Genomic DNA, 27416 nt, shown 5'->3' with positions numbered 1-27416 from the left:
AACCACTGGCCCACGTCCTTCCCCTTGGCCTGGAATGCCCTCCCTCCACACATCCACCAAACTAGCTCTCTTCCTCCCTTCAAAGCCCTACTGAGAGCTCACCTCCTCCAAGAGGCCTTCCCAGACAGAGCCCCGATTTATCCTCTGCTCCTGCCCCCCACCCCATCGCCCCCACTCCCTCCCTCTGCCCTGCCCCCTTTCCCTCCTCACAGCACTTGTGTATATTTGTACATATTTATTACTGTATTTAATGATGTGTATATAGCTACAATTCTATTTATTCTGATGGTATTGACACCTGTCTACTTGTTTTGTTTTGTTGTCTGTCTCCCCCTTCTCGACTGTGACCCTGTTGTTGGGTCTCTATATGTTGCTGATTTGTACTTTCCAAGTGCTTAGTACAGTGCTCTGCACACAGTAAGCGCTCAATAAATGTGATTGAATGAATGAATGAATGACCTAAGAATAATAAATATCATATTTAAGTGCTTACTATGGGCCAGGCACTCTACAAGTTCTGGGGTAGGTATAAGCTAATCAGACCAGACACAGTCCGTGGCCCATATTGGGTTTACAGTGGGGAGAGAGAACAAATATTTAATCCCCAGGTTACAGATGAGAAAACTAAGGTATGGAGAAGTTGTTACTTGTCCAAGGCCACACAGCAGGTAAGTGGTAAAACTGACCTCTTAATTTGCTAACACTTTAAGATGTCCATATTTTGCTTTCTGCATTTTAGGTATAAAATCATAGGGTTGAAAGGGAACTGTTCCATTCTCTTCTGTCAGACAAGACTACATCTAAACTACTGGAAATTGACTTTCTAATCATTACTGTCTTTTGTGGCATATTTTAATTGGAAAGTAAACTAGCTTGCAAGAATAGACAAATAAGTACTTCCCATTTCACATGGTAGATACCAAATGCTTAAAATGATGGGAAGTGATGCTTACATAGCATAATTATCTAATATGTAGTACATCATTATTTTTGGCATTAAAACTGTAAATGTGTCTAGCTTGACCATTTGATCTTAGTTTGGTCACTAGCACGAGACCATTTTTTTATGGTCGAAGTTGGTGAGATGCTTACCTTGATACCATCAGAGTCTGTAGAACGTTTTCAAGCCAATAATCTCTTGTGTTGTTTGTAGCCTCTGCCTATTAATGAAGCTAAGGGGAAAATACTTTCTTATGGCCTATCATACTCATCAAGCAAAGAGACACATTATATTCCCGAGATCCCCGATTCGCAGCACAAAGCAGAAATAAGACTTGACAGAAATGATTACACCATTAGTGTTGTGGCGAGGAATTCTGCTGGACTATCTCCACCTTCCAATATATCTAGCGTTGAACTTCCAAATGGTGAGTACTTCAGACACCAAAAAAAAAAAAAAAAAAGGCTGACTTGCAGTAATGGTTCTTTATTGAAATTTATTTGATTTTTATGTAATTGGGTGCATTTCTCTTTGCATCTGCTGCTTTGTAAAATTGCTAATGTTAGTCGTATGTATTGAGCACTTACTGTGTGCAGAGCACCGTACTAGAGGCTTGGTGAGAGTACACTGAAACAATATAACGGACACGTTCTCTTCTACTTGTACATATTTACTATTCTATTAATTTTGTTAATGATGTCATATAGCTTTAATTCTATTTGTTCTGATGATTTTGACACCTGTCTACATGTTTTGTTGTCTGTCTCCCCCTTCTAGACTGTGAGCCCGTTGTTGGGTAGGGACCGTCTCTATATGTTGTCGACTTGTACTTCCCAAGTGCATAGCACAGTGCTCTGCACACAGTAAGTGCTCAATAAATACGATTGAATGAATGAATGAATGCCCAAAGTGAGCTTACAGTCTTAATGTTTGTTCTCAGATCTCCAACAATGAAGCATGCCAGTTTTGTATATTGTAGGTTTAGGTAGCCTTTCAGAAGTGAGGAAAAAAATCTGCTTTTTAGCAACTCATCTCTGAGTTCAATCCCACTCCTGGTGTCAGAAAAGAACAGACCGTCTTTAAGTCCTCAAAAAGATTGCTTATATTGATCTACAGTGAGAAGGTTAGCACCAGTGGAGTAAAGAGTGCGGGCTGGGTTGTAGAAGAAGAGAAGTGAGATGAGACAGGAGAGGGCGAGGTGATGGAGTGCTTTAAAGCCAGTGGTGAAGAGTTTTTATTTGATACAGAGGTGGATAGGCAACCATTGGAGATTTTTGAGGAGAGGGTGACATGTCCTGTACATTTCTGTAGAAAGAATATCCGGACAGCGGAGTGAAGTATGGAGTGGAGTGGGGAGAGGCAGGAAGTTTGGAAGTCAACAATGAGGCTCTGGCCCGTGTGCCTCCTCTGACCTGGAGCACCCTTCCTCCTCAAATCTGCCAAATGATTACTCTCCCCCCCTTCAATGCTGTACTGAAGGCACATCTCCTCCAAGAGGCCTTCCCAGATTAATCTCCACTCTTCCTCTTCTCCTACTCCCTTCTGTGTTGCCCTGACTTGCTCTCTTTGCTCTTTCCCCGCTTCAAGCCCCCTAACACTTATATATCTTTAATTTTATTTATTCATATTGATATATGTTTATTTGTATTGATTTCTGTCTCTCCCCCACCCCCTTCTAGACTGTGAGCTCGTTGTGGGTAGGGATTGTCACTGTACTGTACTTTCCCAAGTGCTTAGTGATAATAATAATGATGGCATTTGTTAAGCGCTTACTATGTGCAAAGCACTGGTCTAAGCGCTGGGTGGGATACAAGGTGATCAGGTTGTCCCACTTGGGGCTCACAGGCTTAATCCCCATTTTACAGATGAGGTAACTGAGGCGCAGAGAAGTTAAGTGAGTTGCCCAAGGTTACACAGCAGACATGTGGCAGAACTGGGATTAGAACCCATGACCTCTGACTCCCAAGCCCATGCTCTTTCCACTGAGAGCCATGCTGCTTCTTAGTAGAGTGCCTGCCACATAGTAAGTGCTTAACAAATGCCGTAATAATAATAATAATAATTATTTAGCCCTCCCCCTTTTGCCCCTCAGAACTGCCCAAGGAGATTATTAATGCTATGCAGATGATTCCCAAATTCCCTAGCTACAACCTCTCATGCGACCAGCAATCTGCATCTCCTTGTGCTTCCAGGATCTCTCCTGTTGGATCTCTTGCCAGCACTTCGAATTCAACATGTAAAAAACCAACCCCCCTCATCTTTTTCTCTTTAAACCCACCCCTCCCCACTTGGGCATGGAAAAAAAGCATTTTGTGGAATAGCAGCAGGGAACCAGTGCAAACAGATCCTGCTCAGGCTGAAATATGACTACTTCAATCACCAGATAAAAGAGAGTGATAGCTTGCTTTTTCTTCCCAGAATTGGTGTGTTTGGTCCTTGTTAATTAAGGATGAGCTAATGGGGCTTGATTTTAGTGGTAAAATAATTATTTCGATATAGAGATGTTATGGTTTCAAGTGATTGCAAAACAGATTTAATTAGTCAATTGAATACACGTGAACTGAGTTTGGACTACTGAACCTTGACAATATACACTTTAAAAAATGGTATTTGTGCTTACTATATGCCAGGCACTGTACTAAGCACTGAAGTAGATATATGTGGGGCTCAGTCTTAATCCCTGTTTTACAGATGAAGTGCCTGGGGTTCATAGCTGTTAAGTGATTTGCCTAAGATTACAAAACTGAGATGAGGTAGATTTTGGATTAGAACCCAGATTAGAACCCGGATCCTCTGAGTCCTATGCCCGTGTTCTTTCTGCTAAGCCATGCTGATTCCACTTTAACAGTTCACAAATGATTTAGTAAATCCGAGGTCCCAAAATAAATCACTTCCTCTTATCCATAGTTTTCTGAGAGGACAGTTGAAAGACGTCAAAAAAAAAAAAAGGTGAACTTGAAGAAATGGCTTTGGTCTGTTCCTGAGAGGATTTTTTTTTTCCTGGTTTACTTAAGAATTCTCAGATAGCATCTGGGGTCAAAAGTGTGATTCATTTCTGTTTTATATCTTTTTTCCAATTTTAAATTTCTCTGTTCTAACCAAATGGATTTTTTCAAGGTATGGAAAGTGTACTCCCAAAATAGTCAAGTGAAGAAAAATATTAATAGAACTGGCTGACAAGGCCTCTGAGTCATAAAACTAAAACAAAAGCCTCAACTGTTTTTGAAGGTGACACAATTGGCCAGCTTCCTAAATAAAGTTACAGGCAGTTCAGTAGCTGCAGCAGTTGACCATTCACTTTAGTAAGCTTTGTCAATACTTATGTTTGTCCCAAAAGGAGAAGCTGTTTTGAAGTAGAATGTGTTCAATATTTTGGGTTTTTTTTGTTGAGATAAACTTTAATCCATTTAACATATAGAACAAAGGATATGGAAGTAACCTAGCAAACTTTCCCTAACTCCAAGCAGATGAAAGACTAAACCAGGTAGAACAGGATGTTCTTCTCTTCAAAATCTCCAAGAAAGACCCTACAACCTCCATTAGTTGTCCATACCAATATTTTATTGCTCTGTTGGTCAAGGGAATTCTTCACTTTGTCCAAGTGAATTAAACCCATTTCCTCATTTCATGTTCTATGGACTTACAGAATAATCGTCAGCACTTTCCCCATTAAAACCTTCCAATACTTGAAGACCATATGGAATCACCCTTTTGCTTTCTGTTCTCTTGACTAAACCCCCCCAAACGTATTTAATCTTTCCTCCCAGAACAGATTTTTATCACTCTTCTGGATCCTCTTCAGTTTTCCTTTTGGGTACTTTAAACTTGTGACCGGCTGGGAGGTTGTCTACAACCTCACACAGCAAGGAAACAAGAAGAGAGCTATGGTATTTCAAATATGGTGTTTTGAAGCAGGGTGGCTTAGTGGAGAGAGCACGGGCCTGAGGGTCAGAAGGTCATGAATTCTAATCTCGGCTCTGCCACTTGCCTGTTACACGACCTAGGGCAAGTCACTTCACTTCTCTGGGCCTATATTCCCTCACCTGTAAAATGGGAATTGAGACTGTGAGTCCCATGTGGGACAGGGACTGTGTCCTACCGGATTTGTTTGTATCCACCCCAGCACTTACTACAGTGCCAGGTACACTTCAAGAGTTTAACAAATACCATAATTATTATTAACTGTTAAATACCCTTATTTCTCTTTTACTGTCTTTGTCATTTTTTTCAGTCCCCTTAATTCTCTCTTTCCCATCATTCACTCTGTTTTTCTGGCTTGAAGCACCATCCTTTTACAAATCTGACAGACCACTGCTCTCCCCATATTCAGAGCCCTACTAAAAATTCCATCTTCTCCAACAAGCCTTCCCTGATTTAATTCCCCAGCCCCCTGTGCCATATAAAACCAGCAGCACTGCTCAGTGGAAAGAGCACGGGCTTTGGAGTCCGAGGTCAGGAGTTCAAATCGTGGCTCTGCCAATTGCCAGCTGTGTGACTTTGGGCAAGTCACTCACTTCTCTGGGCCTCAGTTCCCTCATCTCTAAAATGGGGTTGAAGACTGTGAGCCCCCGTGGGACAACCTGATCACCTTGTTACCTCCCCAGTGCTTAGAACAGTGCTTTGCACACAGTAAGCACTTAAATGCTATCATTATTATTATTATTAGTATCTCCCAACTCTCTAGCACTTGTGAACCCATTTACACCCACCCTCAGCACTCTGTTATATATTGTACAGTTTTTTAATTGCCCCTATAAATATTCCTCTCCCCCATTAGAGTGTCTGAGTTTCTTGTAGGCAGGGAACATAATATGTCTTAATTGTGTACTTTCCTGGAATCCACCAGCTGGGGATTCTAATACTGCTGTGACTTCTGAAGACTGAGAAGTCCAGCTATATATCAGATAGAGGAAGAAAGTAAATTAGCTGAACATTTGCTTTTCACTAAGCTAAGTAGCTTACCTTGCATACTCCAGGTGGCTTATTTTAACTGTAAGGCATTGAAATTAGAGTGAACTCCTGGCTTTTTGAAAGAAGGGCCTCTTTCTAGGCATTTTACACTTTCTCCAGGAACCCTAAAAATGTGCATTAGTGGCAAAGTTGGTATGAGAACTTACACGTGTCCTCTTGCAATGTGATTTCTTAATCTCAACCACATTCTTTTATTTCTGTTTCAACATAATTTCAGACCATATAATAAAGCATGACATACCCTACTTGTTGACTGGAAAGCAATAGGAAGGCCTCCGTTATTTAAAAAATAAAACAGGGAAAAAAGAAACTGAGCTTTGTAGGATCATTACAAATGGCAAATCTTTGTGGCAAAAGGTAATAGCATACACAGATCTCCTGTTACATCAATTGATTGTTACATCAATCAATCATTAGTATTTATTGAGCACTTACTGTACTATGCTTGGGAGAGTACATACCATAGAGTTGGTATACATATTCAGTGCCCACAAGGAGTTTACAGTCTAAAGGGGCAGACAAAAAAAGTTGAATGTGAACAAAAATGCTGTGAGGTGACTGTCAGGTGCTTAAACAGTACAAATTTAAGTGTCAGGGTGACCCAGAAGCAAGTAGGGAAAATGAAAACTAGGGGAAGCCCTGTGATATTTTTTTTTAAAAGGCTTTGAAGGTGGGGATAATAGTGGTCTGCCATATATGAAACGGAAGGGAGCTCTAGGCCAAGGAAGGAAAGTGAGAAAGGGGGTTGATGATGAGGTAGGTGAGATCTAGGTACAGTAAGGAGGTTGGTGTTTGTGCAGTGAAATGGAGTGAACTGAGTTGTGATAGGAAATCAGTGAGGTAAGATAGGAGGGGCAAGGTGATTGAGTGCCTTAAAGCCATTGGTAAGGTGTTTCTGTTTGATGCCGAGGTAGAAGGGCAACCACTGGAGGTTCTTGAGGAGTGAGGAAACATGGATTGAACTTTTTTTAGAAAAATAATCCAGGTAGCAAAGTGAAGTCTGAACTGGAGTGGGGAAAGGCAGAGAAGTCAGCAAGGAGGCTGATGCAGTAGTAAAGGCCAGATATGATAATGGATATGAGCCCAGCACCAGTGTAGTTGCAGTTCAGGTGGTGAGAAAAGAATGATGCTGTGAAGGTAGCCCCAAAAAGATTTGGTGAGATTGAGTATGTGGGTCGAATGAGAGATAATAATGATGGCATTTATTAAGCACTTACTATGTGCAAAGCACTGTTCTAAGTGCTGGGGAAGTTACAAGGTGATCAGGTTGTCCCAAGAGGGGCTCACAGTCTTAATCCCCATTTTACAGATGAGGTAACTGAGGCACAGAGAAGTTATTGCCCAAAGTAACACAGCTGACAGTTGGCGGAGCGGGGATTTGAATCCATGACCTCTGACTCCAAAGCCCGGGCTCTTTGCACTGAGCCACTGAGCCATGCTGATGAGTTGAGGAAAATGTTGAGGTTATGGCTGTGACACAGGGAGGTATGATAGTGCTGAGGACAGGGATTGGGTAGGAGAATGAGTTCTGTTGAGGATGTTTTAAATTTGAGCTGTCAGTGGGACATCCAAGGAGAGATGTCCTGAAGGCAGTAGGAGATGCAAACTGCAGAGAAATAGAAAGGTCAGGGCTGGAGATGTAGATTTGGGAATCATCTGTATAGAGATAGTAGTTGAAGCCATGGGAGTGAATGAGCTCTCCAAGGGAGTGGGTGTAGACGGAGAATAGTAGGGGATGAAGAATTGAGTTTTGAAGGACTCCTGCAGTTGGAGGCAGAGGAGGAACCTATGAAAGAGACCGCGAATGAGTGGTCAGAGAGCTAGAACCAGGAGAGGACGGTGTCAGTGAAGTCAAGGTTAGAGAATGCTCCCAGGAGAAGGGGATGGTCCACCGTGTCGATAGCAGTGTAGATTCATTCATTCATTCATTCAATCGTATTTATTGAGCGCTTACTGTGTGCAGAGCACTGTACTAAGCGCTTGGGGAGTACAAGTTGGCAACATATAGAGACGGTCCCCACCCAACAGTGGGCTCACAGTCTAGAAGGGGAAGACAGAGAACAAAATAAAACATATTAACAAAATAAAATAATTAGAATAAACATGTACAAATAAAATAGAGTAATAAATATGTACGTATATACATATATACAGGTGCTGTGGGGAAGGGAAGGAGGTAAGGCAGGGGGGATGGGGAGGGGGAGGAGGGGGAGAGGAAGGAGGGGGCTCAGTCTAGGAAGACCTCCTGGAGGAGGTGAGCTCTCAGTAGGGCTTTGAAGGGAAGATGTCTAGGGGGATTTGGATGGAGTAGAGCCCACTGGATTTGGCATGAAGGAGGGCATTAGTGACCACTGAGAAGGCTATTTTCATGAAGTGAAGAAGGTGGAAGCCAGATTAGAGTGGAGCAAGGAGGAGAGGAAGTGGAGGCAGTGGATGTAGGCTGCTCAATCTGGGAGTTTGGAGAGGTCTGGTAGGAGGGAGATGGAATTATAACAGGAGGGAGCTTTGTAGTCGAGAGGACTTTTTTTTAGGATAGAGGATACATCTGTATATATGTTTGTACAGATTTATCACTCTATTTTACTTGTACATATTTACTATTCTATTTATTTTAATGGTGTGCATTTAGCTTTAATTCTATTTGTTCTGACGACTTGACACCTGTCTACGTGTTTTGTTTTGTCTGCCTCCCCCTTCTAGACTGTGAACCCGTTGTTGGGTAGGGACCGTCTGTAGATGTTGCCAACTTGTACTTCCCAAGTGCTTAGTACAGTGCTCTGCACACAGTAAGCGCTCAGTAAATACGGTTGAATGAATGCATGAGCATATTTGAGAGCAGTAGGGAAGAAGCCCTGGAAAGTAAACAGTTGAAGATGGTGGTCAGGGAGGGGCAAGTATTTTTTGAAAAGGTGCACAGGGATGAGGTTGGTGGTGCAGGTGGAGGCGTAGATTTTTGACAGTAAACCGGAGAGCTCTTGAGATACTGCTGGGAAAGATGGGAGAGTCAGAGGCAGAAGGAGGGAAGGACTGGCGAGGAACAGGGGCAAGACTTTAGGGAGATCACGTCTGATGGCTTCAATTACATCAAGGTGGCTCCAGGTTGACTACCCCATTTTAAGGAAAACTCACATTGTAGCACATGTGCCTCGGCCAGGTATTCGTGCATGCATGCACACACTGTTTTATTTATTGCTATTGTGTAATGTTTAGATAGATCCATATTGTTGTAAGAATGTTACCTATTTCCCTGACAGTATTATATCTAAAATATGTTGTGAAAACATTCACTCTGGAAATACCAAATGTATTTTAGGTTTCGCTTTCCTATGATTGTTAGATGCATAATTAAGAAGGCCATTTTGAATCCTCTTCCCTCTTGACCCGGCAAACTGCCACTATTAAAGGGGCAGTGCTTCTGTAATGTCATACTTCATACATAGAGCAGTTAGGTGAACTCCAGAGCAGTTAGGTGTTGACAATATCAGTATTTTTGGCTTACATCACATGACAAGTGAGGTGAAGTGAATCACATGTATATGTTGACTAAAAGGGGTGACAGAATAAACTAGTTGGGTGGTTTAGCCCAAGGAAAACTTTCAGATAGGTAGGTACAATTAAACCCTATATAACCAATGCCTGTGTTTTTTAATAACTTGAAATTCTAAACAATTATTCTCCAATTGGCTGTTCTTTTAATCAAGTTCAAAAATTGTTAATGCGAAATCTCAGTATTCCAAGTGAACATGGTTCTCCTATATTCAGAATCACTAAGAACTATTATAGGGTAAAATATATGTGGTTTGGTCTACTCATAACTAGGTGCCTATTAGTTCCATCCATCTAACCTCTTTAGATCAGAGCTATCATGCTAATGGAAGGACTTAACTATTCTTTCTCTCTGGCTTTATTGCAGATGATCTCAAAATGGAGAAGGTGGTTGGGACTGGAAAAGGCATTCTCCTGAGCTGGAATTACAATCCCAATGTGACTTGTGACTACGTTGTAAAATGGTGCAATTCAACCCAGTCTGATCCTTGCTTAGTGGAGTGGAAGAAATTTCCTTCAAATAGTAGTGGGGCTCTTCTGGAATCTGGTAAGAGAAATAGATTACTGTGTTTCAATTCATGCAACATTTGTAGTTCATCAGTTCCCAATATAAAGTTTATGTAAAATGTGAGAGGGCAGACCAAATTATTACTCATTTTAACATTTGGAAACTTTCTGGACCTGAAGTAAAACTGCTGCCTTTTTGCACTTCGTACCATAACGCAGAACTTCACCGAGGATCTCTACCAATGGGATGTCTGCTTATGCCCGTGAAGCAGGGCCAGAGAGACACTCTCCAGGTGGAAAGTGTGAAAATACCCTCCAGCCTATACACTGTACTCTTCTAGCACCATGTTGCTCACTGGGTCTTGATCTCATCTATCTCACAACCGACCCCTTTCCCACCTGGAATGCCGTCACCCTCCATATCCAACAGACTGCCACTCTCCTCACCTGCAAAACCTTATGAAAATCATGTCTTCTCCAAGAGGTCTTCCCCAATTAAGCCCTCTTTTTCCTCTACTCCCTCTTCCTTCTCCATCGCCTGTATACTTAAATCTGTACCCTTTAAGCATTTGATATTTGCCCCACAGCACTCATTTACCTACCTGTAATTCATTTATATTAATGTCTGTCTCCCATCTAGACTGTAAGCTCAATAGTAATAGTAATAATAATAATAATAATAGTATTAAGTGCTTACTATGTGCCAAACACTCTTCTAAGCACTGGGGTAGATACAAGGTAATCAGGTTGTCCCACGTGGGGCTCACAGTCTCTATCCCCCTTCTACAGATGAGGTAACTGAGGCACAGGGAAGTTAAGTGACTTACACAAGGTCACAAAGCAGACAAGTGGCGGAGCTGGGATTAGAACCCACAACCTCTGACTCCCAAAGCCGGGCCCTTTCCGCTAAGCCACGGTGCTTTTTGTGGGCAGGGAACGTGTCTACCATTTTTGTTATATTGTGTCCTTTCAAGCCCTTAGTACAGTGCTCTGTGCACACTAAGCACCCAGTAAATACCTTTGTTGGATAAGCAGCATTCTTCCCTTCCGATGGTGTCTCCCACCAAACGATGGATGAGACTCAATCCTGTCCCAAAGACTTCAGAACTGAGAACCTGTATAAAGGAGTTGACTCTAATGATGGTGGTTTGGCTAGTGCCACTTGTCTGACCACCTCCTAGCATCTGTATTCCATTGGGTCATGCAATACAAGAAGTGGACAGGAGTGCAGCCCACTGTGAGACGCTCACATGAGTGTTAAGTACAAGTTCCATTTATGATTGAATTGACCAGAGTGTCATACCAATAGTCAGTGTTGTATGGTAGCATGATCTAACAGCCATCATGTTCATTGCCACCTGTGTGAGCTTTCTTTGGCATTCCTACTGTACTTCTGTCCCCTCTGCCATCAGGGGTGCAATGAAAGAAGACCCACCTAAGGGTATTCTGCAGTGGCCCAGCAGGCATTCCCCTACTTCTCGCTGTTACCCTCTCCAACCGTGGTGCATGGGATGGTTAGGAAGGTGGACGAGCTGTCACTAAAAAACAGTGATAGGAAGGAGAGGATACCCAGGCCAACGTCTTAGGTTGCTGCGCGGTCTTGAGTCCCCCACCATCACCTAGGTGGGAGTTAGAAAGAGGAGGGGCTGGGTCAGAGAAGGCCAGAGCATTTCATCTGGCCTGCAAAAGCCACATCCCAGTGGACTCCAAGGGAGCTGCTCGTACCTGCAGCATCTCCTACCTACTGCTGCAGATGCCCTCAACTTCTCACGTATCCTCAATCAATAGCATTTATTGAGTGCTCACTGTGTACAAGGCACTGGTTGGAAAAGTACAGTACAGCAGAGTGGGTAGGTGCGATCCCTGCCCATAAGGAGACATTAAAGGAGATTCGAGATAGGGAGAAATAGTAGAGAATAAGATTAACATAAGTACTGTGGGCCTGGGGGGAGTATCAAAGTGCTTGTTAGGTACACGGCCACATGCATAGCTGAGGCAGAGTGGAGGGGAGAGAGGGGAAATAAAGGAATTGGGCTGGGAAGGATGTGGGGATTTTTTGGGTGTTTTTGGGGGGTTTTTTTGGAGGATTTTGAAGGTGGGGAGAATGGTGGTTTGTTAGATATGAAGGTGGGCATGAATCAGGAGTTAGTGAGTGTATTTACAGCCACTTAACAGGCCAGTTAAAAGCCACCTTGGGTTAAACTGTCTGGACTTCTCATTTCTTAAGCCACCACACCCCATATCCTCTAACTCTTTCCCCTTGGCCCATTCTTCAGAAAAATAAGTTGTAGTCGTCTGTTTTTATTGAGCACCTATTGTCTGCATTTGGGAACATAATATAAGCGGGCTGCCTGCCTAAAGCCAGCCCTGCCTCAAATCCCCGAAGTCACTTTTAGGTGTTTTGAGTGATGTGTTTCATCAAGATGGGGGACATTTCAGGACTGACACCTGCACAGAGGAATCGATTATAGTAAGAGTGGCATTTGCAAATCCACTTTCACGCCGTCATTGCTGCCAGGGCACAGAGTTCAGTGGACAAGTAGGTGGGCCAAGGCACTGTGCACTGAAGAAGAGGTAAAGGGACTTTTACATACTGGACAATTGTATAGCTGAGGGACCTTGGCAAAATGCTGATGGTCTGTTGCAGAAACATGACCCTTGGAAGCTGCAGTAGTCCTCACTGCCTACACTAGCCAACTATTTTTTCAGGCTCCTTCTGGCAGAATCTTCAAGGTGGTTCAGAAACCTTTGGTCAAGCCCCAGTAATAATAATAATAATAATAATGATAGCATTTATTAACCACTTACTATGTGCAAAGCACTGTTCTAAGTGCTGGAAAGGTTACAAGGTGATCAGGTTGTCCCACGGGCAACTTCCAGTCTTAATCCCCATTTTACAGATGAGGTAACTGAGGCGCAGAGAAGTTAAGTGACTTGTCCAAAGTCACACAGCTGACAAGTGGCGGAGCTGGGATTTGAACCCATGACCTCTGACTCCAAAGTCCATACTCTTTCCACTGAGCCATGCTGCTTCTCAGTAGGCAGAACTCAGACTAGAACCCAGGTCTCCTGATTCCCAGGTCAAGGCTCTCTCTGCCAGACCAGAAGGTGGGCTGCTTCCTTCAGTATCTGGGATGATAAAAGATTCCTTAAAAAAATTTTGAGGAGCAAAAAGCAGTGATGGGGAAATGAGAAAATTGACTGTGGGGGTGTAGGTGTGAGAAGTTTCCATGAAAAGGAGAAGCCTAGTTGAATTGTCAGTGTCCCTTATAGCTTTGCTCTGGTTGTTAAGTACCCATTCCTTTCCTTCTTTCCAACCAAGGTGAGGGATTTTATGCCTACCCTTATGGGTATGTGAATAAGTTGTTGATATTCAACAGAAGTATTTGCTGCCCAATTACTTTTCTATTTTAATCCATGCCAGCGTGGTCATTCTTCTTCTGGGACCGCTCATTTGAAGGCAGTCACATGCCCAAGTAGTGGCATTGGCTCAGTGGGGCCAGGGAGAAGTCATTCATTCAGTCGTATTAGAGCGCTTACTGTTTGCCCAGCACTGTACTAAGCACTTGGAAGAGTATGATACAACAGTAAACAAGCACATTTCCTGCCCACAATGATCTTACAGTCTAAAATCTGTAGTCTCTCCCAGAACTGGACCCTTAGGAGCTCATTGGAGCTAGAATCTTAATTGTTCTTCCACTTCTGCCTCACCTCTGTGGCAGGGCAGGGGGCTTAGTTTGTTCATACTGGACCAAGTGCTGGGGTTGGGAGGAGTGGGGTTCACCTGCTTTATTTGCCTCCAGGAGCCTGGGGGTCTAACTCACCCAACACTGAACTGCAGGTCTAGAACAGGGACTTGAAATCCCTTGATGTTTGTCGAAACCAGGAATTGATGGGGGTCTAGGAGGCTAATAAAGGAAAAAAAAATGTGGTTACTTACGTACCTGGTGGCAGCAACTGAGATTTCTTCTGTGGGCACTCGTGAGTTTTTGCTTCTTACCTTACTTTTTGATGGCCTGGGTTTCAGTAGAAGCAACAGCATGCCAGAGATGTGAAATATTGGTGACTTAGGGAGAAAATTCCCAAGTGTTTGAGAAAGCGAATCTTTCTCTATTACTTTAAGGTCTTTGGATAAAGTGTATATGGAATAGGTGAATCAATCAATCAATCAATCGTATTTATTGAGCGCTTACTATGTGCAGAGCACTGTACTAAGCGCTTGGGAAGTACAAATCGGCATCACATAGAGACAGTCCCTACCCAACAGTGGGCTCACAGTCTAAAAATGGTGAAATGGTACATTAATCTTACTTAAAGTTTATAGTTATAGGTCATGTCTATTGCCTCTCCTACTAAATTGCAAACTCTTTGAGAGTAGAGATCACTTTTTTTCTTTTGAATATTTTCCAAGTGTCTAGAGCAGTTGTCTGTCCCAAGCGCTTGAGATAAATTGATGATGATGCAGTTTCTCAGTGAAAAATAGCCATGTTTTAACAATTTTCCTTTATTAGCTTATCAGTCAAACATCTATTGACCTTAAATTATTAATCATTGTACAATATTGATTGATCTCCTACTATGTGCAGAGCACTGTACTAAGCACTTAGAGACTAGAGTAGTAGCCATGATCCCTGCTTTTAAGGAGCTTTCAATCTGCAGTTACAGATAAGAAGAAAGAAAGGTAATAGGGTACCTTAGCCAGTGTTGAACTGGCCGGCTAAAATAAGTACATAGACTACTGTTGGTTCAGCTAATTTTAAAAAATGATAACACTTTAAGAAGATTTGTTTTCTTAGCTTAAGACTTGGATCACATATTTACATATCAATAATATGGTATTTTTTTCCATTGAATATTCCTAATAAAGTTTACTAACAATACTGTTTTCTCTAGATCACTTTCAGCCTGGTGTAAAATATAACTTTTCCATATATGGATGTAGAGACCAAAGATATCAATTGTTTAGTTCTACAATTGGATATGTGAAAGAGTTGGGTAAGTAATTATAAGCTCCCTGGGGGCAGGGACTGCATCCTTTACCTCTATTTCTTTACTTTTACTTTCCTACCATCTGCTTTAAGGTATTCAGTCACCTCTGTTTCCCTCCTCTCTTATCTTGCTGATCTCCTAAAAACTAAATCCACACACTTCAGTCCTCTAGCACTACCACCTCCGTCTCACGTAGCCTGCCGCTGACCCTCTGCCCACATCCTCCCTCTGGTCAGGATGTCCCTCCCCGGTCATATCTGACAGTCTGCCACTCTCCCCGCCTTCAAAACCACATTTCCTCCGAGCATCCTTCCCTCACAGAATCCTCGTTTCCCCTCCTCACCCTCCCCTCTATCTCTGATTTTAATGTCTACCTCCCTTTGTAGCCTGTAAGCTCCTTGTGATGGTATCTAACAACTCTATTATAGGATTTTCCCCAAGTGCTTAGTACAGTGCTCTGTACACAGAAAGTGCTCAATAAATACTATTGACTGAATGATGCAGGCTTTAAGCAGTTTTAAACTACATATACATGCAGATGGACCTGAAAAAGGGAATCACAGATCTTCTGTAAGAGACCACCTAAGAGTTCAGCAAAGATCTTTCTCTGCAAAGAGAAACTTGAACTTCTCTAATATTGTAAATACTTGAAAATATATTTTAAAGTAGGTTCTTTGTTGCAGTGCTCATTAAAGCAGGTTTGTAAGCGCAAATGCATTTGTGGCATCTTAGTGACTTGAAAGAAAAAACATATTTAAAGTTTTGTCCATAGGCTCAAGTGGCTAGAAAATGAAACTTTATAATAATAATGATGGCATTTATTAAGCACTTACTATGTGCAAAGCACTGTTCTAAGCGCTGGATGCTTAAACCTGAACAAGTTTCTTCTGTTCCCATTCAATTTCTGAATATCTGTTTCCTCTCACAGCTCCAAGTGTTGCACCAAATTTTACTGTTGAAGACACAACTGCAGATTCAGTATTAGTAAAATGGGAAGACATCCCTTCCGACGATCTACGGGGATTTTTAAGGGGATATTTGTTTTATTTTGATAAAGGAGAGAAGGGAACTTCCAAGACCAGAGATTTGGAACCAGGTAAATAAAAAATATTATTGAGTCCTCAATTTACCTACATTCTCCTCCTCTTACGATAGATCAATCAATCGTATTTATTGAGCGCTTACTGTGTGCAGAGCACTGTACTAAGCGCTTGGGAAGTACAAGTTGGCAACATATAGAGACAGTCCCTACCCAACAGTGGGCTCACAGTCTAAAAGGGGGAGACAGAGAACAAAATCAAACATGCTAACAAAATAAAATAAATAAAATAGATATGTACAAGTAAAATAAATTAATAAATAAAGAGTAATAAATATGTACAAACATATATACATATATAAAGGTGCTGTGGGGAAGGGAAGGAGGTAAGATGGGGGGATGGAGGGGGGGACGAAGGGGAGAGGAAGGAAGGGGCTCAGTCTGGGAAGGCCTCCTGGAGGAGGTGAGCTCTCAGTAGGGCCTTGAAGGGAGGAAGAGAGCTAGCTTGGCGGATGGGCAGAGGGAGGGCATTCCAGGCCAGGGGGATGACATGGGCCGGGGGTGATAGATGAAGTCGAAGCCAGAATCTGGCAACTTTTTGTGAGATACAGGAGTACACGGGTCACAGAATAATAATAATAATAATCATAATAATAATAATGGCATTTGTTAAGCGCTTACTATGTGCGAAGCACTGTTCTAAGCGATGGGGGGGATACACAGTGATCAGGTTGTCCCACGTGGGGCTCACAGTCTTAATCCCCATTTTCCAGATGAGGTAACTGGGGCTCAGAGAAGTTAAGTGGCTTGCCCAGGGTCACGCAGCAGACATGTGGCAGAGCTGGGATTAGAACCCATGACTTCTGACTCCCAAGCCCATGCTCTTTCCACTGAACCACGCTGCTTCTCTTGAGGACCCATTGTGCCACAGTCCCAGAGGGGGCCACGGATGCCAAACCCCGGGACAGGGTCGTCTCCTCGCCCAGGCGCCGAGCCGTATGCCTCTCGGGCTAGCCGGGCTTCTCCCCGCTGGCAAGCCAACTCCTTTGCAACAACTGCTGTCCATAGATGGGATTCTGGGCAGTGTCCTCCATTGCATGTATCCCTCCCTAACTTCTGATACTCCAGCTTGCATGCTTTTGCCTCCAGACTAGAGGGAGAAGTGTCAAAAGGGTGGCAGAGGAATATTTAGCTCTTAAAAGTTGGAAACACTTTTAAAGCATGGTTTTAAAGGGACTGAAATATGCACAAGTTTAATTCAGATTTTCCTTATTTAGCGATCCATATTTGGGTTTGTATTCTTTATTCATTCATTCAATCGGATTTATTGAGTGCTTACTGTGTGCAGAGCACTGTACTAAGCGCTTGGGAAGAACAAGTTGGCAGCATATAGTGACGGTCCCTACCCAACAACAGGCTCACAGTCTAGAAGGCGGAGACAGACAACAAAACAAAACATGTGGGCAGGTGTCAAGTCATCAGAATAAATTGAAGTAAAGCTAGATGCACATCATTAACAAAATTAATACAATAGTAAATTTGTACAAGTAGAACAAGTAAAAACAAGTAAAAAAAGTAAATCATGCTACAGAGAATGTTTTTTTTCTTCTACACTAGTATTTAGGTAGGGTCTTAATACTTCACAAATTGTATAGCTAGTAGTTCTAGATGCCTAACATTCTAATCTTTCTAATATTATGTTAATTTGCTAATTAACCTCAAATGTTTCCATGTATGGAAAAGAATACCTACTACAAAAGGTAGACTGAGTTCATGTGTATTTGTCCTTAGTGTGGGTTTTTTAAAAAATATACAGATTTATAATAGAGGAACACTAATCGCTTACCTATTTCTTTAAAAATAGGGGCATCTGAGCTAAAAGTTAAGAATATTACTGACATAACGCAAAAGACACTGCGAATTGCCGACCTTCAAGGAAGAACAAGTTACCATCTGGTCTTGCGAGCCTACACGAATGGTGGCGTGGGTCCAGAAAAGGACATGTATGTGGTTACAAAGGAAAACTGTAAGTTAACATATTCCCATTTATATGTATCCAGTCTGTCTATCACACTTCAGACTGGTGGTTTTCTAGTAAAGAGCACTGAGTATCTGAGGATTTCTCGCCATCTGGCCCACCACCTCCAGCTACTTTACCGTATGACTGGCATTGATGTCTCAAGACGGTTGCAAACCACGTGATGCACACCAATCTGGGGGTGCATTTCAGCCTGCGGAATCACATGAGGACTGTTAACTGTCCATTAAGCAGGGAGGCTACCGCATGTGGAAATAAGAAAGAGCAAAGGCAAAACACACATATGTCAGGAGTCTGAATTTAGAAATTCTGGGGTTAAAACACTTACTGGAGGGCACTTGCTATGAAACTCTAGGGCAATACAAGATCATCAGAGCTGTCATAGCTCTTTCAGACACAGGGGCTCACAATCTAAAACATGAAATAGAGTGCCTGATTAGTGAGGACACTGACATTATTTGGCCCCTCTGACACTTGGAGAAGAGAAGAAAACTCGTAGGCTAAAAGGCTATAAATTCTACAAGAAAGATGGGGTTGGACACAGGGGACTGAAGATGAGTGACAACATGAATGGTAGTATAAAAATATTACTAGTCAAGCAGATTATATTAGAATCCCATTGAATAGAAATGCCAAACAAAAATATCTCTTAGAAGGAAATGTTCTGTATACTCTACCTGACAAGGATGAAAGTAGCATTAAATGAGCTTTTTCCCTCCTGTTAGGGGTGGGGGCATGGAGGAGAGACAGATTATCTCCATGAGGGGGAAATAATTTATTATTAGACTTGCTTTGAAAGATTAATGAAGCCACTTAGCTGATTTCCACCAAAGTAGCATTAAAAATAAAATGGAGACCCTCCTGTACTCAGAGAATTACAGAAGAAAAGAGGGTGTATAGAATTTGGCCAAGATCTGTTTGCTTACTCTGCAGAGGCCCCACTAAGTATAGCTGAATCCTGCTCCCAAACAGGATACAGTCCAAAAATACACTTAGCCAATGTTACAAATTGGAAAGAGCACCAGCAGAAGAATACAGTCTGATGTTTGTAGACTGTCGAAATCCATGGAGGTTTAAAACTGCAAATGCAAAGCATAACTGCCTAATAATTAAAGCCATGCTCTTTAAAAAAAATAATAATAATTTTAGTGTTGGTTAAGTGCTTATTATATAGCAGGCACTGTATTAAGCACTGGGGTGGATACAAGCAAATTGGGTTAGACAAAGTCCCTGTCCCACATGGGGGCTCTCTGTCTCAATCCCCATTTTACAGATGAGGTAACTGAGGCCCAGAGAAGTAAAGTGACTGTCCAAGGTCACACAACTGACCAGTGACAGAGCCAGGATTAGAACCCATGACCTTCTTACTCCCAGGCCCATGCTCTTTCTACTACACCGCGTTGCTTCTCATTTAGGATTGTGATCCCCTGGAGAGACAGGGATTGTGTCTTATTCCCAACTGCTTAGTCTTTCCCAGACACTTAGTGCAGGGTTCTGCTCATGGTAAGTGCTTAATAAAAACTGTCTACTGCAAAGATGCCCTGGGCATGATAATTTTGGGTGGAAAACATTTAAGCTGAAAATCCCAAATTGCCTCATCCTAACTTCCTTCGCCCCTGGAACTTCCTTCCTTTGAGCCAAGTGATAATTATCTCATCACATGAAAAGCATCTTCTAACAGAGACGTAGGCCACACTGGTCTTTGGAGCAGGGAAGCAGAGCAGCTTGCAAGGCTCAAAATAGCACTCAGCAAACTGTGGGTGGAGTGGAGTTTTTCCTCAGAAATTATTCTGGGAGAAGCATCAGAGGGGATCCATGGGGGACTAGTTCTTTGTGTGTGTGGTTTTGTTTTTTTTTTTCAGTGAGAAGGCACACCCCTCCCAAATGCCTCAGTGACTTTTGGGAGAGCAAGGCAAACCAGCCCCCTTGGCATCCTGGGCCATATAGTTTTTTCTTTACCTGCAAATCCCCTGGACAGCTTTTATCCAGGCCTGTTTGGAAAGTTTTGACTGCATATCACTTTGGGATTTCACCATCTAAGATTCATGCCTCACTGTATTGCTGGAGTTCTTTGCAGGGAGATAAATAGTGATGTGGTCAGAATCACTGATGTAAAATATAATCCCTGTTGAAATTAATGATTACCCATTTGTAGAGCTTAATGTTAAAGCCTGATAAGGAATTACATAGTGATAGAATAGCTTATTAATGGTAACGTGGCTGAATACTGAAAGTATCAAATCATATTTTTTTGAGTAGAACATTTAAAGGAAATGACACACTCCTGTGAAGGCTAACTACTTTCTATTGTAAAACCGTGAGCTCGTTTTGGACAGGGAATGTGTCTGTTGTACTCTCCCAAGCGCTTAATACTGTGCCTTGCACACAGCAAGTGCTCAATAAATACGATTGAATGAATGAATAAACAATAACCGGATCTTTCTCTCTTTTAGCCATAGGTTTAATCATTGCCATTCTCATCCCAGTGGGAGTAGCTATCATTGTTGGAGTGGTAACCAGTGTGCTTTGTTATAGAAAAAGAGAATGGTAAGCATTGCTGGTCATTAGCGTTTTATTAGCAAGGGTAATAATGGTTGTTTGAATTGTATTAAATGTATAAATCCATGTTATTGAAGAAAGTGATTAACTTGGTACAATAAATCTGAAAAATGGAGACCTCAGCATAGCATAATATAGCAATAGGGTTGCATGCCTGAAAATTTGTAAGGCTAAAAATGTAAACTTCAGGTGATCTGCCAGTAATTTTACATTAGAAAGTGGTGTACTGTAGTGGCTTGAAGCGTGTCTAATGTCTATGTGAAATTTAACACAGCTATTTGTGCCATTTTTTTTTAAAGTGAAAATCATGAATTATGCACACTTTACCAATTTATCTCTTGTAGCTCTTGTTGACAGAAGATATTAGATATATCCAGTTTCCTTTTCTGGATTGGTTTCAGTTCCGTTCCTCTTCCTTTTCAATCAGTCGGTGGTATTTATTGAGTGGTTACTGTCTGCAGAGCACTGTATTTGAGAGCTTACAGTCAGCAGAGTAAGCGAAGGCATTAAAATAAGCACTTAGTACAGTGCTGTGCACACAGTAAGCACTCAATAAATATGAATTAATGAATTAAAATAGATTAGGGATGGGGAAATAGGTAATAAGAATATTTACATAAGTATTGCGGGGAAGGGATGAGTATTAAAGTTCTTAAGGGGTATGCAGCCAACTTTCATTCATTCAGTCAGTCATATTTATTGAGCGCTTACTGTGTGCAGAGCACTGTACTAAGCACCTGGGAAGCACAAGTTGGCAACATATAGAGATGGTCCCTACCCAACAATGGGCTCACAGTCTAGAACTTCATAGTTAATACAGAGGGTGAAGTGGATAGGATAGATAAGGGATCTTTATTTTTACTTGGTTTAATTTTTTTTAAGGGGGATTTTGAAGGTAGGGAGAGTGATGGACTGTCAGATATGAAAGGTGAGTTAGCTCTAGGGCTGAAGGAGAATATGGGCAAGGGGCAGTGGAGAGATAGGGGAGATCAAGAACAGGGAATGGGTTGGTGTTAAACGGTATATGCGGGTTGGGTTTGATCATCGAGGAATGGTAGGAAGGAGAGAGTTGATTGAGTGTCTTAAAGCTAGTGGTAAGAAGTTTCTTTCTGATACAGAGGTGAGTGGACAACCATTGGAGGTTTTGGAGGAGTTGGGGAATATGGACTGAATAGTTTTTGAGAAAAGTGATGCAGGAAGCAAAGTATGGACTGGAGTGGAAAGGGAGAGGAAGCAGGGCCTGGCTCAGTGGGCTTTGGAGTCAGAGGGCATGGGTTTGAATCCCGACTCCACCATCAGCTGTGTGACTCTGGGCAAGTCACTTCACTTCTCTATGCCTCTGTTACCTCATCTGTAAAATGGGGATTAAAATTGTGAGCCCCCCGTGGGACAACCTGATCACCTTGTAACCTCCCAGTGCTTAGTACAGTGCTTTGCACATAGTAAGCACTTAACAAATACCATCATCATCATCTTCTAGACTGTGAGCCCGTTGTTGGGTAGGGACCGTTTCTATATGTTGCCAACTTGTACTTCTCAAGCACTTAGTACAGTCCTCTGCACGCAGTAAGTGCTCAATAAATACTATTGAATGAATGAATCATCATCATCGAGTGCTTCGATTGGCATGAGAGCAGTTTGGATGGAGAGGTGGATTCTATAGATGTTTTAAAAGTAGAAGCAACAGGATTTTGTGACAGATTCAATCTTACCGATAAAATGAGAAGGATGATTCAGGGATAATGCCAAGTTTAAAGAGGGCTCTTTCCTTGGAGGGGGCAGGATCCAGGTTCAGTCCTGTCTGGTGTTTTGTCTTGAGTAACTTTTGATTTCTCTCTTGGGCAAATTAAAAATCCTTTCCTACTTTTTTTTTTTAAGGATCAAAGAAACATTCTATCCTGATATTCCAAATCCAGAAAACAGCAAAGCATTGCAGTTTCAAAAGAGCATCTGTGAGGTAATCTTGATCGCTCAATGGTTTTTAAATTCATTCATTCATTAAATGCAGAGCTACTGTTAACTTTTGCTTAATACCGTCCCTTCCTATACATCTATCACAAAGTTATTGTAGATCAACAGAAATGTGAAGCTGAAAATAAATGCTAACGTGATGATGAGGTTTGGGCATGTGTATTTCAGAAGTTAAGCAGATAAAGTGATAATTGTCTTTTCTTGTCAAATGTAATAGGGAGCAAAAAACAGTGAAAAATATATAGTTGCTTTCCAGTAGATAAGTCCATTATAGTTTTTGGAGTGTCTACAAAGTGCAGACACTCAGTGCAAAGAGCATGGGCTTTGGAGTCAAGGCCATGGGTTCAAATCCCGGCTTCGCCAACTGTCAGCTGTGTGACTCTGGGCAAGTCACTTCACTTCTCTGTGCCTCAATTACCTCATCTGCAAAGTGGGGATTAAAACTGTGAGCCCCCCGTGGGACAACCTGATCACCTTGTAAGTGCTTGAGAGAGTTTGAATCAGTGAACCTGTTCTGTGCCCTGTAGTAGCTTATGATTCAGAAGGGTAGGCGGGTGAAATTAAAATCGACCTGTTTTATGAGTTAGTGCTTAAACTGAAGGATATGTAACTTGATAAAGTGCATAAATGGATGTAGGGAATTATGTCAGTCAGTTAATGGTATTTATTGAGCACCTACTGTACCCAGAGCACTGTACTAAGCGTTTGGGAAGTACACTATACAGACTCGGTCCCTGCCCACAATGAGCTTACAGTCTAGAGGGGGAGACAGACATCAATACAAATAAAACACTTTATAGCACTTCAGTCTTTTGTTAGCCCTTCAAGATAAATTGTTTTTGGGAACAATTTTTAGCAAACTAATTATGACTACTATTTTTATTTTATTTTTTTAGGGAAGCACTGCTCTGAAAACTTTGAAAATGAATCCTTGCACTCCTAATAATTTGGAAGTGGTGGAAACTCAGTCAACAGTTCCTAAAATAGAGGACCCAGAAATGACATCCCCAGGAATTGTACGGTCCGAAGAAGGGTCTGATGCGGAACCGGAAAATCTTGTGGTGGTATCCTATTGTCCCCCAATCATTGAAGAGGAGATCTCGAACCTTCCAGGGGATGAGGCCGGGGGATCTTCGCAAGTCATCTATATTGACGTCCAGTCGATGTATCAGCCTCAAGCAAAACCAGAGGAAGAACTAGCAAATGACTCTGTTGATGGAGCAGGCTATAAGCCACAAATGCACTTGCCTATTAATTCTGCTTTAGCAGACATAACTGCCGAAGAAGACTTAGATAAAATGGTGGGTTATAGACCTCAGGTAAATGTGAATACGTGGAATTTAGGATCTCCAGACTCTCCAAGCTCCATCGACAGCAACAGTGAAATGGTGTCTTTTGGAAGTCCCTGCTCCATTAATTCTCGGCAGTTTTTGATTCCTCCAAAGGATGAAGAATCTCCCAAGCCTTCCAGTGGAGGATGGTCCTTTACCAACTTTTTTCATAACAAACCCAATGATTGATGATATCATGACTTCACTTCAGTCTGCCATCTCAATAAGCTCTTATTCCTAGTGTTTTACAGCAGCAGCAGCAGATTATTCTTCAAAGCATCCAGGAGAGTGTTTCTGGTGAGATGAACTCTATCATGTGTAAGTTACACTGAAAGTGTTAAATTTTTCCTGTTACAGCATAAAAGCCAACAGTATGGTAACCCCAGTAATTAGATTCATATACAGTCGAGGATGATGGACTCGAATTTGTGACCCTAGCCAAATAATTCCCATTTTCTAAGTAGTGGTTTAAGATTAATATTTCCTATTACTTTGAAAAAGTTTTCCACTTTTTTGTTGCTAATTTCTTTTTGTTGTTGTTGTCATGAATAACAAGTATTTTTTGTTTTTCTCTCCCAACTTGAATATTTGGAGGTTCAAACCTGGGGAAAGCATTCTCCCATTCAGATTAATAGATAATAACCTCAATGAAAATCAAGCGCAGATTGAGCAATGAGACTTTAAATATCATTTATCTGTCCCCACAAGTGCAGAAATGAATATACCTTTTTTTAAATGTAGCAGCAGGTATTTTAGTTTCTTGTTTGATAACTTAGGTAAACTAGTTTCAGTGCTCAGTGCCTACTGTATTATAGTTATTGAATAGTTGACTCAGGGGTTCAAACTTGGAAAATTAAGTGTAACACTGACTGAAATAAAAATAATCACATGTTTGCAGATTTTCAAATCTTTGTGCAAATATTGACCCCTTCGGTGCTTTACCTGGGTTGCCCTAAAGTAGTCCTGTTGAGTTTTAATTTCCAGAGCTACTTAGCAGGTTAAGCACTTAAAAGAAATGCCATTATTATCTTGTGACTTTTTTGGTTCCTCTTTCATTATTAGGTGAGCAGACTACATGCAGTTAAACCCAACACAGTCTTCATTTGCACAAACATGCCCTCTAATACTATCCTGTCAGCAATATTTAGTGGCACTAACTACCAGCCAGGCCTTTCCCAAAAGGAGAGTTGGTGCTATTGGTTTCCAGAGGAGAGACTTAGAAACCTCTTGAAGCGATATTGTCATGACCCAACCCGTGCCCTCACTAGGGTCTAACAGTTATTCCATGGATGATCCTCACCACAGCCACTCGGAGTACCATGTCAAGAGAAACTGTCAAAGTAATTCTTTGAGGATGTATGTTAAAATTAAATATTTTAAGTCAAATATGAATCATTAGGCGCACATGTAGATCTGAACACTTGTTTTATTGACCTAAAAAATGTCCGTAAGAAATTCATACATCTTTCCTTGTATATCAGAAGTAACATTATGGGTGATATTGCTCCTAGAAGAACCTCAAATAATGCTACCGACAGTAGAGTGTATTTTATTTGCTCTCAGGTTGTATGTGTGTTTTACCTTTTGACAGCAAAGACAATACTTGAAGTCCTCTATATGAACAAATAAAGGTAATTTTTCTCATTTGTAATATGCTATAATATTTTGTACTCAAAACATACTTTTTCTTGTTATAAGGCTTATCTTTTACAAGATGTTATGTTTTTTTGAGATCTTGCTTCAAAATGATACTCTTCGATTAGACGAATTGGAAAAAAGCCTCCTTTTTTTTAAACACCATGGTTTTAAGACGTCTGTGAGCTTTACAAATATGAGTGTTTTTATTTGAAGCCGACTCCGTAGTTTGCACAGTGTTGTAACCAGAAAATTGAAGCCGTTTGCTTAGCCGGTCATTTTGAACACTAGTAAAGCTTTAGGACTTGCTCAAAAAAAAAAATAGCAAGATGCCTTACACTTGTCTGTTTCATTATGAAATAGACCCTCACCCATTTGTTTGAGCATAATGGACACTATGTGATCCCTTTAGGGATACAATTTTTGCAAGTGTAAAATGACATCCATGGGTAGAATAGACACCCTTTCAAAAGTTTGCCTTATTTTTTTTTATTAGTGCATGCCTCCTAAAGCTAAAAATTGCTGTAACTTTAATGAAACAGTTTGTGCCAGATGGTGATACAAAATAACTTTCCTAATGAATAAAGCTATTATGTGACAGAACAGCTTTCTGCCTCTAGGTTGATATTTTGGAAACAGAAGCAACCGTTTTGTAAATACCAGCGAATCCTGGGTCTGGTATTTTATACCAAAGTTACTTTCAGCAGTTGGTGCTGTTGTGATTCCAAAATCAGTTCTGAAAACTTAAAGGTTAGAATTTTTCCTTCAACTGGAAATGCAGTTAATTTGGATTTTCCCATTAACTAGGTTTTCTTGTTGGGTTACTGATTTTCATCCTTCTAAATAGCCGATATTTCTACGAAAAATTAGACTACAAGCTAGAGTTACACTACATTTTAAATGGAGGATGGTAGGATTAATGACTATTTCAAAGGGAACCTGAAATCAATTTTAAGATGTACTGAAATTCTCAGAAAATGTAAGAACTGATCAGACAAATACTCTGATGGAAACGAGATTTTTCTGGTTGGCCTGATTACTCTGAAGCAAATAACTTGAACTGCTGCTTTACATTTTGAGCCATGTTGAAAGTTTGCGTAGCTTCTTCTGTATTTTTAGAGCGGTAACCTTGAGCACTATTCAGGAACAAGGTGTTGTCGCATCAGTAACAAGCCCCGGAGATGTCAGGCTTCAGCTCAGTACCCCAGTTGTGGTCCAACAGGATCTAAGTCTATTGTAGCCCAATCTAGCTCCCTGCCCCATAGACCAAGCCAACTTTTAGGGGTCTTCTGGATCGAGGCCTATTTTAGGCAGGCGAGAATATCCAGATCAGCACCAGACCAATTTGAAACTTACTCATCTGGATGTGCCATCTCCAGATTGGGGCTGGACAGCCCAACTAGTGAGGAGACAAGTCCTCGGCTACCAGGCCCCCTCATTCATCTGAGTTCAGCTCCGTGGTGGACACTAGAAACCAGTAGCTCACACTGCTGCTTTCCTATTTTTGAGCCATAAACCTTGTATACACGTGTATAATTTTCTTTGTCGTTTGCACTCCGTAATTTGTGGGAACTAAGCCTAGATCTGCTCTTCAATGGCCCCGTGTCTTCAGTTTTCTTGTATGATGGACCTAAATGTCTGAAACAAAACAACATTGGATTTTGTACAGCTTAAACCTGTGCTGCATACTTCAACAAAGGAAGGGTTCGGCAGATTGTCTACCAACTCTGTTGTGTTGTACTCTATACACAGTAAGCATTCAAATGCCATTCATAAGGATGATGATTTTAGACCAATGTAATCATTCCATTTGTAGTCAGTTTTAGCTCTGCACAAGTTTATGGTAGCATGTAGAATGGAGAGCAATTCCCTACTATGGACTATTAATTA

General features: G+C 41.4%; 1 protein-coding gene across 2 annotated transcripts in view; it reads left to right on the top strand.

Annotated features, from left to right (window-relative positions):
- The window catches only part of LIFR (LIF receptor subunit alpha), a 169717-nt gene extending 142627 nt beyond the window's left edge, over positions 1-27090 (top strand). For both annotated transcript variants that reach the window (XM_038744413.1, XM_038744412.1), the window contains exons 13-20: positions 1154-1367; positions 9825-10004; positions 14858-14959; positions 15882-16049; positions 17857-18018; positions 20484-20577; positions 22468-22546; positions 23457-27090. In XM_038744413.1, the coding sequence (XP_038600341.1) occupies positions 1154-1367; positions 9825-10004; positions 14858-14959; positions 15882-16049; positions 17857-18018; positions 20484-20577; positions 22468-22546; positions 23457-24080 (1623 nt within the window). In that variant the 3' untranslated portion in view covers positions 24081-27090. The remainder of the gene's footprint in view (positions 1-1153; positions 1368-9824; positions 10005-14857; positions 14960-15881; positions 16050-17856; positions 18019-20483; positions 20578-22467; positions 22547-23456) is intronic.
- Positions 27091-27416: the final 326 nt, after the last annotated feature.

The sequence above is a fragment of the Tachyglossus aculeatus genome, chromosome 3, assembly GCF_015852505.1.
Source record: "Tachyglossus aculeatus isolate mTacAcu1 chromosome 3, mTacAcu1.pri, whole genome shotgun sequence".
NCBI classification, from domain to species: domain Eukaryota; kingdom Metazoa; phylum Chordata; class Mammalia; order Monotremata; family Tachyglossidae; genus Tachyglossus; species Tachyglossus aculeatus.
Note: the sequence above shows the minus strand (reverse complement) of the source record. Positions and strands in the feature narration are given on the sequence as shown.